Here is a 16,332-nt window from a genome sequence, read left to right as displayed (position 1 = left end):
GGGAGTTCACTCAGAGTTTGAAGAAACTTTCCTTCCTGCCTGCCTGCTGTAGGCTAGGACACTTGATGGCTTTGCACGTCCTATAGTCATGTGCTAGTCTCAAGCACAGCTGCAAATAATCATGGGAGACAGTGAAAAGCTATGGAAAATGAAGACTTTTGTATCTTAAGTCCTGAGGGGGTGTTTCAGCCTTGGAGCCCCATCTAGACTGTTGAAGAAGCCAATACCACACCTATTTAGACAAAGCCTCCCATCCGCAGGGGATATGGTAGTTGCATTTCAATGCTTACAGTCATATTTGGGGATTTGGTAGCCCCTCATTGCTGCGTGGTGCAAAATTGTTCGGAGGGCAGGTGCTGCGCATTAGTGCAGTTGTGGTCGGAGATGGGCAGCTGTAGCCCCGGGGCTGGGACAGATGGAGGGCTGGTGTGCCTCGGGCGCAGCGTGCCCCTGCTAGCCCTTTCTGGCCCTGGCACTGTTATGTTGGTGGTGTGCTTGAACCTGGTGGTACTCACTTCAGCCTGTTTTAACATCATTAGTGCTCACTGCTTGCTTGAGAGACATGTTGAAGACATAATAAAGCCACACACTGTTGTTGGACGGACAGTTGCTCTCCCTGTGTAGACCAGTGGTGTGGCCTTTTTGTTTGCAGGCACCAGAATGTTATATGTTTGGTGATAAGCTGAGTTTTAATCTTGTATGTTTGGCGATAAGCTGTGTTTTAATCATGTAAAGTTGCTTTGCACTAGTACAAAGATAAACCTCTAGAAACTCTGAAGTTAGAAGGACGCATGCTGAGAAAAACTTTTTGTTGCGCTGGCTCATAAATTGCTTTATATTTTAGGGGGAACCAATTAGTAATAAAGTTACTCCTTAGAGTCTGATGTATGGTAGCAAGTTCTTAGAAAACATCAGATCCCTACAGTGGTAGTGATGCAGACAGATGTTGTACAAGGAATCATTTCAGAGGGGAAAAATGGGAACATAAGAAATTTTAAAAAATTATCCAATGAAACACAAATAGATCAAATGCATGTTAGTGAATGGTATTTATAACACTAATTTTATAATGCTGATTGAAAAATGCCTATATGCTAAGATAGTTGCAACGTATTCTAATTTATATATGATAATTGGACCAGAATTGTAGTACTTTGAGGAAGAAATTAACCATCGATTGGACCCAAGAAGACTTCCCTTTCTTGAGGTACTCTGCAAACTGGAGCACACGTGAAAAATGGGAGAGTGTGACGGTGTGAGTGTGAAAACTGTGAAGTGAAACAGAGTAGAAATAAAAGTAGCTGTGGAGGGATCTGCCTTTATTAGCAACCCAGCCTGAATTTCATGGAGAAGAGAAGTTTATCAAGCATCCTGGGTCAGGGCCATGTCTCCTTGTATGTTACTTTGTACAGACTCTAGCATCATGGGACCCTGAATAAGACTAGACTGTCTGGATCCTTGTGTATCATCAAAATATATTATTACATGTAAAGTGACAATGCCACTTTCTCCTCTTGCTTTTTGCAAAGCTTTGATGGTACATTCCATGTCCTCAAAGCTGCTTCAAAAATCATGAGGGTATAGATTTATGTAGGAAAAAAAATGAGGCAATAACGGGATTTCCTCTTTGAGATTTTAGAGGAGTATTTCATTCAATGTTTTTAGTCTTATAATCTTGATAATGCTTGGACAACTTATTGGAGAACTTCTGGTTTTGGTAGAATACAATATTTAAACAAACACCCCCCCACCCCCATTAGCCTGTCTGTTCTTTGGTCAGAATACAAGTAGAATTCCTTGAGGGGGGGAATTGTTACAGTTCAGATATTTTTAGTTTATCTCTAGATGCCTCCCAAATTGTGCTGAACTTCTAACCCTGAGCTTAAAATCACTTTGTCATTTTATACATTGAATTATGAGCATGAATGCACACTTTCTCATCCCATCCCCATTGTGTCTGCCCTAGGCCCCTGCAGTTGGGTGTAGTAGTGTTTATCAGAAGTAAATGGATGCATTCCTTCGATTAGCTTCCTTTGAGGGGTTCCTGATATTTAATGATGCTGTGGGTTGTTTGGCTCCGCTCCCTTCCACTAGCAAAGAGATTTCCGCTGCCATTATCAGCCACACTAACTTTTCAGCACACTTCAGCATTTCTCGTGTGCAAAGGCCACAGCTGTACTTGAACAATGTGGTCGTTGTAATCCAATAGTAAGAATCCTAAATATAACAATAATTATAACCTCTTACGTTGAGAACAATATTGATAATCAGGGATACTAATCCTTGAATTTCATAGAAATAGAGCTCGACACGGGTTGTTGCAGTGTTATCCATGTTTTAAGATTTCAAATACTTTGCAAAACTTGTATGTGCTTGTGTAAAGATTTGGCATTGCTATACAGATGGGCATAATGGAAACAAAAAGCACCCAGAGAAATATGAATGATTACATTTATCAACAGCTAAACAGAACACTTTGGATATTATTCTTGTAATTAACAAGTGTAACTTGCCATAATAAGCCCTGATTGTAAGTAGTCTAACAGCAAGGACCGATTTTATTGCAAATTTGTCCTATTAGACACTGCACCCAGTTCGGTCTTGTGTATATTTAAATCATGCTTGTAGTTAGTCTATATGTACACTTTCTCTCTCTCTCTCTCTCTCTCTCTTTTTTAAATTTCATTTTCTTTTTTCAAGAAAGCACTTTTAAAAGTTGGTCAGTGTGAAAATCTTTGTAAAATAGAGCTGTTGAGCCATGTATGATTCACTTAGTCTTGACGTTTCTGCAATTTTCTGACAAACAAAATTGCCATTTATTGCCAACGTGGTCATATAATGAATATATCCAGGTCTCATAAGAGTTCATGATCATGAAAAGAGAGTGTATCTGTAGGCATGGAAACAGCAGACACTTCAGGATTTGATTTTTAATTACAGAATTAGTAGTGACCCGGGACAGTTCTTCTTTCACCCCAAACTTCTGTTTCAACCCACCTCTGTTGCAAATACACTCTTTGACTCCCAAGTTCTCGCCTGGTGTAATGCCATCTCCTTGTTCACTGGTGGCTTTTCCTTTGACCGGCCACAGGCCCTTCTCCTGGCAAGGACCTTAAAAAGAACAGAGCAAAATGCAAGGTCTAAAATATACTTCTATTTCAATTCCTCATTTTGCGCATCTCTTCAGGAGCCCAGTGTGGTACCTTTCTTATTTACCTCACTGCTGTGCACAGTACCTCTGGTCTAGTAGCCAGAGTCTCAGCATTTATAATACCTTCAGGAGAGGCTGAATTGGGATTGCGTTGCTGCTTCTCATGTTCACATCTTCTGTCTTTTGAGTTCTTCATTCTACAAACTTAACGCGCTTTTCTGGATGTAGTAGTATATATCCAGTGGGGTTATGAAGTGGATATAAAGTGGGGGTTTTTATGTATTGTGTTTCTCTTTCATTGTCTAAAAATGTAGGTTTTAGTTAGCAGTACCTTTCAGCTAATATTTTGACTATGAACAGTTGAAGATTCCTAGAAAAAAATATATCTACCCTGAACTGCACATGGTAAACACGTAATCTTATACTATATTCTATGAATACGCATGTTATGCTTGAAGGAATAATTATTTGGGTCTTCTCAGTCATTTTTAATGTTTGTTTTTAATGCTTTTGGAATTTTCTTTGACTCAGATATGTACAGAGAGAGGGGGGGAGGGACTGAGAGAGAGAGAATAATTCTGTAGAGTGAAGGACAAACATGTTTTGCAGTTAGAGGGCTTTTGCCTGAAATTGCAGATAACCAGTGCACAAAGTGATTGTCCTGCTCTTTTGCAAATACTGCTGTAATCCAGGCACTTGGCAATTCTTTTTTTCATTAATCCTGTACCCATTCATAAATCCGCGGCCTGCAATTAATTTTTTTTCCCCCCAGTTTTAAATATATTGTAATTTTTTCCCAGTCTGTAATGAAAGCTGCTTCTGGTGTTTCTTTTGCCATCCTACCTGCAGTGCTGCTCTGGGGTGGGGCATTACTGTTTTGCGGCCATCCTGTCCACGGTAGGCATGTGCCATCTACTGCACTTAAAACGTTCTGTTCTTTGCCCCCCCTTTTGGCACTGCTAACCGTGACATCTGTTTGTCACATATGAAGCCCAGGAGGTGCTGAAGACCCCGAAGCAGTGAGCATCCCTTACGTGAGCATCCCTTACGTGGGCAGAGGAGAATTATCTTTGCCTCTCAGGTGGGGAAGCAGCTGGCTTGGCTTGCTCCTAGTTTCTGTGGTGACATTCAGACTGAGAGACGCGGAGAGTTTCCAAATGCCCATCTGCCATGTACAGATTGCGGGGAAACCTGGCCTTTCCTCTTCTCCCCTCTCGCGCTCTGGTTCTCCAAGGGAGGAAACTGAGTGTGTTACCTAAACAGGAGCTGCTGTGGCGGGGAGAATTGCCCGCTCTGGGCTGCCGGCAGTGTCTGCGCCCAGGAGCAGCTCTCTGGTTGAGGTGGAAGAGAGGGAGAAGTTTTCTGCGTGGTTGTCTTGCTCTTTGACATAAGCAAAGCTTGTATTTTTGTATAATTAAAGTGAATAGGCTAGTAGCCTACCAGGTCTGGATTAATGAAGCCTAGGTGCAAATGCATAAGTCATAGCGCAATGTTTTAACTTATCAGGAACTCAGTTGAACATTTAATTTTGAAACATACGTAGACTTGTGCAGTTTCAAAGGTGGTCAGTCCTTAAGAATAGTTGGCTTAAATTTAATGCATATTTAATGCTGAGCAGGGAGAAAACAACCGTGATTTTTTCTGAACATTTAATGTTTTAGTCGTCCCTTTCATCATGCTAGTTCAGGTAAAAATGTTGCAAATGATAATTTACAAACTGAAAAGGCATTGGATAGTACTACATAAATGCCTAGCTTATATTAAACTCTAGTTTACAATTTTTTTAATGACTTGTTAAATTCTGTGCTCCAGTCCATTGCTCGAATTTGTATTTGTTAAGGTGTAAAACTTATGGAGTTCAGGTAGGGCATACTCTTTCTGTTCAAGTTGAAAGATTAATTTGTTTGCCTTATATTTAAAGAAAAAGAAAAGTCCCAAAGCTGTCATTTGCTTTTTGAGAAAGCTGTATGTCTTTCCCTCCTGTGCAAAATTATTCCATGTATTGTCTGTATGTTACTGCTTTTCAGTAAATGCTGGGTTTACAGAACAAGGACTTGCCAAGGGAAGTTGTCAGTTTGCATCCTTATTCTGGTTTACCAGGGGAGCATAAAAGTATACTCCCTTGTCAAAGTTTCAGGTATGATAGTTAAACCTGTAATGTTCATCATCTTTCCCTTAACCCCAAACTGAAAAGAAGGCTGATAAGGACACAGGCTCTGTTATTTTCACTGTAGTTTTCCAATCTTAAGGAAAAATTCTTTTGCCAGCACTTTGGGGAAGAATATTCTACCTAGGTGCCACTATTTTTAGAACTGTATCTTCTCATGTATATCTGAGCAGCTGATTACAAATTTTAGTTCGGATCTAGCCATAGAAAAAGTCTATTTTAATACTTTTTAGTCTCTTAGAGGCGGGAGGAAAGACTGAATTGCTTGCAGAGGAGGCCGATACTGTGGGGTGAGAATCTGAGTATGTATTTCATGGAGAGGGTCATTTGACTTTGAATTACCGCAGATGTGCACAACCTGTTCTGACACTGAATTACAGGGCGGTTTGTCGGTTTGCTTGTTTCAAAAGATAACCTGTTACACACATCAAAATAAGACAATACCTCAGAGAGATCATGAAGTGTGCAGTTGTGTTATTAGTTAGGAGATTGCAGGCACAGAAGATTTCCCTGGAGGGTAGCATTGCATCTTGCAATCTTATTCCAGAAAATCGTATGAGTAAAAAAATGAAATTAAACATTTCTTGATAAGTTTCTACTGTGCCGTTGTAATAAAAGGAATTCATTGCATAGAAATCTGCCCAATTTCGCATCAGTGAACCATTAAAAATTGTTAATGGTTTGATGAACTCTGACTTGGCCCACACACGGTAGAACTCAATGACGGAGTAGGGGAAAAAAACAGCACCAGCGTGTCCTACTTGCAAGAGAAACTTTTCTAGATAAGTTTTTTTTAATGTTAAAAGCACTGACTCTTCTGAGCAGTTTCTTTTGGAGGAGCTTTCTTTACTTTTGCTACTGTGTTTTATTTGTTCAGTCTCACAGATGAGGCAGAGCTTGCTTTAAACTTAAGGAAAAGAGTTGCTCCTTTTCTGTTAATGCACAGAATGGTCCATCTGTGTACATAACACCTCAGGGGTATGCCAGCTGACAAAGATGTGCAATGTATTAACGTAACATCTCAAATGCTCTTTTAGGCCCCAGTCAAACTGGCCAGGTAATGAGTATGTAGTGGGATCTGGACAGCATTGCCAGACTCCGTGGCTGATAGGCTCAGGTGGAAAGCATGCGGGGCAGGGGAGTGCTTCTTGAGTAGTTAGCATCTTTGGAGGTCTGTGTTATTTCTGGAGCACAAGACGAGGAATCTTTCAAGAAAAAGGAAAAAAAAGTTACATTATATAGTCTTTCCTTTAAAGAGTAGGTCTAAAAGGAAGAGGAGTACCATCATAGGGTTTTACTTTAAACTCTCTTATTATTGGAACATCTGTGCCTTTACATATACTAAAAAAATCTTGGGGTTATTTTGGGTGAGGAGCAGAGTTGTTGAATATGAGACACTTACTTTGTGTATTGACATCACAAAACCTGTTTGATATACTATGGGGCCTTATGCATCCAGAATATAATAACAAACCTGATATTTGGACAGAGGCCACTGTTCTTGAAATATCCAGGACTGCTAGACGCTTGGCAACCTTAATCCTTGGCCAGGAACAGGGAACAGTACATCAAACTCAGTTATTTGCTGGGATTCCTGTGGTATGTGGGTTGTGTGACATCCTCTGATATGAGGGCATCTGGGGGTAGAAGCAGGGCAGACCTTGGCAGCTAGAAAAACTTCTTCCTACGTTGAGGTTAGGTGGATGCTGGACTTGCAGGAATATCGTAAAAGACAGAGTGCTCTTAAGAAAGCTGTGCTTTCCCCGTTAGATGCCAGGGTGTCTCCATGGACCCCAGGCACCTGATGTTTTTTGGTACATCTTGTCCTGTCCCGAGTTAAATGGCATTATCAGCCAGGAACGCCCGTTCCCTGCAGCTCTCCTCCTGTTGATCTGAACGCAGCAGCGGCCGGCCGGCTGCTGGCAGACGGGACTGTCTGCTGTGGCTCTGGGGGCAAAAGGTGTGGGGGAGGAATGCTGGCGGCCTTTTTGTATTATTATTATTTCCTATCTGTGCACAGTTTTGTTTACAAAAAGAATTGCTGCTTTTTTAATTAAGAAGTAGAATGACAGAAATAAATTACTTTAAAAGGATGTTCTATTTAGGGAATGAGGGGAAGTAATTGTGGCAAGCTATTCTGAAAATGTCACACAATCTACAGTTAAATTATTTTGTTCTTTCCTGGCTGTAGTTTTTACGAAATTGGTGAGTCAAGCAATTGTCAGTAATATTTTTGTTGTCTTAAATTTTTTTCTTACCCTATATGAACTACATGCATCCATCTAGATTACATCTGAACGACAAAAATACATAGATAGCAGGAGGAGGAAGAGTAATGGCTTTATTTAGAATTAACTGTCAGTAAGTGTTTATTAAGTGCACCTGTCATGTCTTATTCTGGATTTGTGTTGCTAGTCTCTTAGCTGGGAATTCATTTTTTGATACCTGATGACGTTGAATATTTTAATGCTATTATTCTCATTCAGCAGTCTATGTAAGCAGTGTGGGACTTAAGTTCAGGAATATCAGAAGTACTTACTGTCTTCTTTTTTAGTCATTTAGCAAAAGCACATCTATGGCCTATTTTTAATACGTTTTTAGCTGAAATATTTTATGTATTGTCAAGAATGTTCAATTTCTTTTAAAAAATAAATGACATTATACATGGTACTGTGCTTGTAGAACAGCTCATGCAATTAATATATCAGATGGAAAACTTGGGCTGAAAAAGGCTTGGGAGAAATTACATACAAATATGGATAAATCAAGAAGGCTTACATCAGAACATTCAAGATAATGGTATCTTGTGTGTGTGTGTGAACAAGAAAAGTGGATTCAAGAAGATTTGAGAAAAATTATTTCCTTTTGCAACCTAAATTTAAATGTCTAGATGAGTTCTTATAACCGCTGGGACGTGGTAAATGGCCTTACTTTCAGGTGTCAGGCAGACAAGAATACCTGATTTTTATTGCTGCTTGTTTGTTTGCTAATAATCATGAGCATTGCCTAGCATGTAAGAGAGAGACAGCAGCATTTGGATGAATTGAGGGCTCCCATTGAAATGCCTTGGGAATATGCAGGACTCATGCTCTTTGACATGTTCTGAAGCAATGGTGGCTAAGAAGAGAGAAATTAAGATCTTCCCCTTGTACATCACACTGACTATGCATGTATTGTGTTGTTTTACAGTGAAACATAACTTCTGATTAACAAGCAGTTCTAAGGCCAAAGGCAGAGTATTCATTACTTAAGTACAAAGGGAAAAAATATCAAAAATACAGTGGGGGACGCCACAAAGCAGCAGGCTGTGTTGTTTTGACCTTAGTGAGCATTCCTCTCTTCTTTTCCGTGCATATGTGTGGCAACCAACTCATTTTATGGATCAGTGTTCTGATAATTCAGTTTCCCCTGCTGTAGGGGAATGAAACTTAGGAGAGTAAAAGCTTTAGTAGATCATTGCTCTTACTGAAAGTTTAACCATTTTTATTTTCTCTGTTGAATTAGGGAACAATTTTTAGCTCCTCACAAGCCGGTCAAGCACATCTGAGAACCATGCTGTGTGGCAAGCTGCGATACATGATCAGTCCTGGATCACCATTTTTGTTCTCTGTTAATATATTGTAATAGAGTATATGACTGATTTGAAAAACTATTTGATTAGAAAGGGAAATGAATGGAAGGCATAGCTCCAAATGCTTGATTAACCTAGACATGTAAGTGGCTTTGTTTAGGAGGCAGGAAATCAGGTGGCAGGCTCTGGAAGGACGTGGTCGGAGGCTGCTGGAACTGGGGACGTGCTCCTGTGTCTTGAGCCTGGAGTATTTGATTTACAGCGTGTTTGCGTGTGGTTTAGTTTCGGTGTGTGAATTCCAGAAGTCAAAGCCATGTGAAGATTGTGCTGGTGTGTTGTAGCAGGGACAGAGTGTGGGTGACGCTTGCCCAAGGGTCGAGCCAGGAACGGCTGGCTGGCCTGGCACTGGGGCATTTCTGCCTGCAGTACCAACATGTTCCTCATGTGAGTCTCTTTGGAGGTGTGCTTACACCCTAAAAGGGGTGAATGAGAACCAAAACCGCAACAAAACCAGTTTCTGAGAAGCTTTATGCTATAAGCTGGGGCTCTTATGAGACAGCTGGGGCTCAGCAGTCAGATCGATCTTTTTGCCTCCATGTATCTTCAGATTTTTCAGACATTTTGATTAGCAAGTAAAAATGTTCTCACTTCCTTGCAACCTAACTAGCAGATGTCTTTTCAACATTAGGGATTGTTTGAAGATAACCATCAGAAAGCCATTGGGTATCTCTCAAGAAGCAGCTAAATTAATGCATTCAGGTTTTTGTCAAATCCTGCTACTCGGTAGCAGTCGTGTTGATCCATCCGAAGGTATTCAGGCACAAATTTTAGATGGACCACGAAATACCCAAGAGTCTTCCTTATCCCCTTGGCACAAGGATGCACGCACTGCAGAGCTTCCCTGTACTGGTCTGGCCCTCTTAGGCAAAGATTGATAGGGAAGAGATGCATGATGGATTATCTCACATTCTGCAGTGAGATAATTCACGTTCTGCAGTGAGATAACTTTCTGCTCCAGGCAAAAAGTGTAGTCACCTACATGTCGTTAGACTGATAATCAAACTGAATAGCTAGAATAGGGGTGGCCCCCAAAGCAGGACCTGGTCCTGTACAACCCTGCACTCATTCGTGTCCTGAGCAAATGTGTTGCATGCACTTCTAGGATCTTTTTTTGGCACAACGGGCCTGTGTCTGCTCCCCGATTACTGTATTCTGGGGAGTGCACCCAGATCTTGATTTTAGTGGCTTTTCGTGCTTGGTAAGCATTTGTGTGCTGTGAGTGACTCCATACAGTTTGTGAACTGAGGTACATTGAGCTGGATCTGCTGCTGCAGTTGGGGCCCAGTTTACGCATTCACAGTGCTACCGCCTTTCTTCTCTAGAGCTCTTTGCAGCTTGTTTTAGGGGCTGGTGTGATCTGTGAACCTTCAGGTGACTCAGAAGCGTATGAACGGTCTTGGAGTAGGAGAGACGCTGTGATGTGGCACTGCCGTTTTGTGTGTCACTGCATGGGGCACTGTAGTCAAGTGTCCCATGAAGAGACAGGTTCCTAGCTGAGGGCATCTCCAGCAGCCCCTCCTCGTCATGCGACCTACCGTGGCAGAGGTACGCTAGGAGCGAGGTTAGGAGGCACTGATAGCTAGTCACTCCTGGATGTATGGCGTTAAGTGTATTCACACTCTCATTATTCCCTTAGAATTTGTCTCTGGCACAAATGCTTTCCTTTGTTTCCAGTCTCTTACAGTGCTATAATAGTTAACAGCATCTGTTGATATGCTGCACCCAGAGAAGGATGCAAGTCTTCTTCCCTTCCATTGTTCCCTCTTCCCCTCTTCCCTCCCAGATGTAATGGAGGCATTGCTAACATACCTGCTATTAGGAGCTGCCAGATAGGCATACATAGCGCAGTATACTACAAGAATTCAGGGCTCTCTTTGGGGTTCAGGAGTGGTTGGTATCGTCCACAGGTGGAAAAGCCATGGCTGCTATAGCTCTCCAAATCTGAAGATTTCTGGGTAGCATTATACTTCTCTTAAAGATAGGGCAAGTATCCTCCATTGGCTTGATTTTTTGTTCCAGCCCATTTTACTTCCTATGGCAGTACCAAATGTTGCTAACTTTTGTATTCCCTTCTTCCATCCTGTTTCTGCAGGTCTTGATGATTGCCTGCAGCAATATATAAAGAACTTTGAGAGAGAGAAGATTAGTGGCGACCAGCTGCTACGCATTACTCATCAAGAACTGGAAGATCTTGGAGTCACACGAATTGGCCATCAAGAGCTTATCCTGGAGGCAGTAGACTTGCTCTGCGCACTGGTAAACTTCTTGGGGCAAAATGGGGGGGTGGGCAGAGTGAACAGTGTTTGCATATTCAGTTTGTGTATTCGAATTTCTAGTCCTAAAGACTATGTAAGTAGTCCAAGAAACTCCTGACATGTAATGTATGAACAATTTAGCTTTTTAAACCAGAAGCAAGATAAAGAGCAATATCTACTGATAGGATGGTGCTTGTTAAATAAATTGGTATCAGAGATTTAAGGCTTGCATATCTGTCTTTATAGAAGAAAAGTTTATCTGAAATCACAAAAGAACTAGGCTGAGTTTGGTTTGGAATGTAAAACAGTTATATATGTGAATGCAGTAATTGGGTGCCGGTTGCCCTTTACAAACAAAATGTCCTGATATTAGCCATGTCATTTTTCACTGATCCTTTCATGCAAATTATGTTTTAGATGATTATTCGAGCTTGCTGAAACATAGCTGCTTGTATTTCACAGTAGAAAGGATTAAATACTCAAATAATTATCTTATGTGTAAATAATACATACATCTTTGATGGAGCATACAGAGGGATTTTGGTAATGGTCTTTTCAGTCAGGTCGCGTCATGTATAACTGGGATTATCCCCTCGGTGAGGGGCGTGGTGGTGACTTCACCCTTCTTACTAACTTTTTGTGTGTGTCTGTAAAGATTAGTGTTAGATTGGGCACACTGTCTGCATTCTCCACTGTAGGAAGGATTGTGAACAGCTCTGCTGAGATGTACTTGGCTGCCTAAAGTGGTGTTTTGTGGATTTTTAATGCATACTACTTTTCCAAGCCTCAGAAGCAGCTTTACTGAATCCCAGTAGAGGCAATCAAAGATGGTAGGCTGAAAGGCTCTTCAGAAGGGCTTGTGGATTCTCGGTATGCAGCAGCTTTTCTGAATATCCTGTTGTTGCATCTTTGCGAGATAGATGTGAGGGGTAATGAAGAGAGCGAAAAACAAAAATACAAAATGCAAAAGAAAAAGTAAAAAAGGGGAGAAAAGCTTTTCTTTTCTGTACAGGAAGACATTTGGTTATAAACACGTTAGATTCTCTTCTTTAGAGTAGTATTTCTAATAACATTGCAAAGTGGCTCAGTGCAATAAGTTAACTCATTTATTTGTTTTTTAAATAATGGAAAGGATGCAATCCTAAAAAATAATGCTACTGATATAGAAGGGAACATAAAAAGAGTTATTCACAAAGTACTTTTCTCATCAGACAGTGCAAAAGGAAACAAGAAAGTAAATACTTTAATTAACTGCGACAAAATCTAAGTTAGGGTGAACACTGATGACCATTCTTCCCAGGCGCACATGGAGACATATTGTGGCTCAAAAATAACCTGTTTTCACAGAAAAACCTTTATTAGCCGAAATTTCTTTTTTCCCCAATTACAGATATTATCTTTAGACAAACAAACACAACTTGTCTTTATAGCTCCCTTATCTTAGGCAAAAGTGTATGGAACTAAGCTGAATATAAAATAAGGAATTTGTATCAAAGGCTAACACTGCATCCTTAATTCATGCAGCAAGTTGCTACCTTCCTGGTCCTTGTTGCACTTATAGTGTTGTCTGCTTTTCTGAGTTTGTCTTAAAGAAAACTTCATCACTGAAACACAATAGCATGTGTTCAGATCACAGCTTCTAATTTAAGCTGAGGTTTTTGCAGTCTCACAGTTGGCTCCTGATGGCTCCTCTGGGATACAAAATGTGATTGTTATATTGACTTTAGTGGGCTTAATTTGAATTTATTGTTCACCAATCAGATAAAACTCTTAGGAAATTTAATTCAGAGACAATCCTTTTGGCTATACTGGTCCTATACTTACAGGCTTTCCTTTTTTTATTGCATCAGTAAGTATCCGTCCTGGTTAGTGCTTGCCCATTCTTCCGATTTGCCTCTAATGTTGACTGTGTTGTTGAGGAGAACTTTAAGCCTACGATTCTCCATCGTAGGATAACTACTAGTGCAGGTAGTCACCGTGCAAGGTTTTTTTAATGAAAATTATGTGATTATTTTTTCTCTTGCACTGGAGTTTGACAGAGGTTTCATGATAGAATTTGGCATGAGTTACAAGCATATGATCCAACTGAGTTAAGATCTATTTGGATGCTGGAGATGATGAATGGCATGATGGGGTAGGAATAGTAATGTTAATTCTGCCTTGCAAGCATAATCTCTGATTGCTTTTAAACTAATAATTAAAAAACAAAAGGATTGTCACTTCTGATCTCCTCCCCATTCTCCCTGAGTTAGTGAGTGACCACTTAAAACAGATTTTGGCACTGAGGACAATTGAGGGGAACAGAACCACCTCCCACTGTTCATTCCTGCTCTCACTCTGCAGCAGAGAGTTTTCAAGACAGAGTTGCCATCAATGAGGAAAGCTTCTGCAATGTAGATAGCTGATGTGTTTTAAGAGCTGCTTTCTTCCTGCCCCCCTTCCCAGCATTTTTTGGGGTAAACTTCTACTCGCAATTTCTGCCCTGTCAGCTGTGGATATGGCAAATGGCAAACCAGCTGCTTGTGTTGCATGACTGTAGTTCACAGGGCAACATTGTCTTCCTGGAGGGAAGTGGAGAGCCTGAACAAGCATATTTGGCTGGTGTGGAGAGAGCATGGGACCTTCTTAACCCAGGCGGAAGCTATTGAAGATCGCTAAATAGACAAACTGCTTGCCGCAATAGTAGTTGGGAACCAGTAATGATTGATAGCACTATTTAGAGGATGTTCTTTATTGATTTTTGACAGAAGGTGGGTGGGTGGCTCTAGTCTCCCACAGTATTCCCCTCCTGTCATAAGCACTTGCAACAAATGGATCCTCCAGTGTTCATTAGCTGATCAGAGAACAAATGGTGGCCTGTGCTATCCATCTTAGTAGAGTCTCACTTGGCTGCCAGCCTGCCATACTGTGCTCTTGACAGGAGAGCAAGCATCCTGGGCGTGAGATTCACAGGTTTTCTTTTCCTGTGGTGCTTCAGAGAAGGAGGAATAAAGATTTTGCTGCTACCTGTAACAGCTGCTACTGCTGTTACAGGTCATGCTTGCTGATAATGGTGGGGGCGTGCATACCACATACCATCACTGAAGCTGAACGTGCTCCAGGAGAGAGCAGGCAATGTAACTAACGTGGTTTGTCTCTTCCCTCTCTCCTTCAGTCTGTGAAGGTGGGAGCATGTTCAATAGATTATCTTGCCTCGGTGCAGTTTTGTGTTTTATAAAATCCGTATGTCAGAAAGGGCAAGGTAAATGAAATGTTCTCTGTGCTTAAAAAAAAGTAGTAGTGAGGTCTGTGATGGTATTTCTTTGCTGCTAAGACTTTGTTGCATGGTTTTTGATCAGTCCTTGAGAAACCACCATGACAGATATATGTCTGTAGAGTTTTTCTATTTCCAGCAAGGCATGTCTTGTCCTTCCCTTTCTGTTCAAACTGGGACATGAAACCGAGATCACACTGGTGGCTCCAACAGGTAGATTCCTGCTTGATATGGACATGCATGTTTATTCACACTGACAAAATCTCAAAAAATAATTGATATCTCAAAACTGGTTGAAAAATGGTGAGCTAAGAAACTGTGTGTCCAGCTCTAAAGATACAGGAGAAACTACTGAGTTAGGTACCATGGTATTTTTTCTCCAGGCTACTCCCAGGTAATAAAACATATATTTGCTCATCAGTTATAAAAATTACCACCCAGATCTAGCCTCAACATGATCCTTTTCAGTATGTGTGTGGCGGTGAAGCTAGTCTAAGACTGCTTTACGTCTCATTGGTAAACAAACAACAGTGTAGCAGACCTTCATCCACACATAAAATGTGATGAGCCTTGTTTCTTTGATGGTTGCTTTAAGAACTGGATGTTCTTAAAGCCAACAGAAAGTAAATTGAAGAAAGATGGAAGTGATGCTTATGAAAAGAGAAATGCATACTGAAGAACAGATTACTTAGATAATACCATCAGTTCGCTGTATCGGTCTTAAGGTTTGGAGTGCATCTGGAGGTCTTGAAGCTCCTGAAGTACCTAACTGTGCTGCAGAAAGCAAAGAAATGCTCGTAATTCTTTTTCCGTCATCTGTTTGTCAGGAGATGGAGTTTCATTTATCAAAACTGGGTAGGACCATATTTTGCTGAGTGGACTCTAAATTTTGTGTCTAAATCCATGGACTGTAAATTTTATGTCTCCTTGGTATCATATTTTTCCCAGAAAACGCTACCCTTGCCTCGCTGTCTGGAGAGTACAAAGACTGAAGACTGCACAGCCAAAAATTTCTTCTTCCATCTTTAAGAAAATTATCTTTTTTGCCTGACATATCACCACAATGCCTTGATGCATGAGGATTTTTTTTTTTGCTTTACTTCTCCAAAGTATCATGTACATTTTGTTTGAATGAAGATTAAATTAGTTCCGTTTGATTTTAAACATTTTCAAATATTTTTTAAAAAGATACCTTAAAGTGGGAAATATTTTGTTCTGGGAAGATAAGAATATTTAGGAAACTTCAGAAATAACTTTTGGATGCTTTAAAGTTTTCCTTAACCAAAGAACTTAGTAAAGTCCCCGTGAATTTGCAAAATACTTCTTCAGGGAGTCTGCATTTGTGTAGAATGAGTTTGGTTAAAAAACAAAACACAACAGTTTTGGCTTTGTATAGCATACTGGTTTCAGTACTGGTTTCATGCTAGCTATTTAAATCTGCTGTGGCTACACAGGAATTTATTATACTGTATATTTGAATCTGTAAAGCTAGAAGATTGAAGCAGATGAAATAGCATTATTATTTGGCAGAGGAAACATTGGTGTGCACTAACAGCATGAAATTACTTATCATTTACCACTAACACAAAACATTTATATGCAAATGAATGTAAAAAATAGGCCTACTTTACCCATGAATGATTCGATTCCTCTTAAGAATTATGGCTTTTATCTTAATTTCATCTTCTTGCCATTTCTCACACAGAAATCCTTTCCTTTGCCCTTATCACTAGTCAGATCTTAAAACTACTTTTGTCAGTAATAGTGAATATTAGACTTAATCGCTGTAGTGCTAAATGAGGAAGACTTCATTTCGGAATGGAGATTTGTATGTACTGAAGTTGGGATTTATTGTTAATATTCTGCATGCTCATA

At 40.4% G+C, this 16,332-nt stretch overlaps 1 protein-coding gene across 4 annotated transcripts in view; it reads left to right on the top strand.

Moving 5' to 3' along the window:
• The window catches only part of CNKSR2 (connector enhancer of kinase suppressor of Ras 2), a 226,669-nt gene that overhangs the window by 27,052 nt on the left and 183,285 nt on the right, over nucleotides 1–16,332 (top strand). For all 4 annotated transcript variants that reach the window (XM_075521356.1, XM_075521347.1, XM_075521375.1 and 1 more), the window contains exon 2: nucleotides 11,042–11,205. In XM_075521356.1, coding sequence (XP_075377471.1) covers nucleotides 11,042–11,205 — 164 coding nt within the window. The remainder of the gene's footprint in view (nucleotides 1–11,041; nucleotides 11,206–16,332) is intronic.

This window comes from Mycteria americana, chromosome 1, assembly GCF_035582795.1.
Source record: "Mycteria americana isolate JAX WOST 10 ecotype Jacksonville Zoo and Gardens chromosome 1, USCA_MyAme_1.0, whole genome shotgun sequence".
NCBI lineage: Eukaryota > Metazoa > Chordata > Aves > Ciconiiformes > Ciconiidae > Mycteria > Mycteria americana.
The sequence above is the reverse complement of the archived record's forward strand: the minus strand, read 5'-3'. Positions and strand labels throughout refer to the sequence as shown.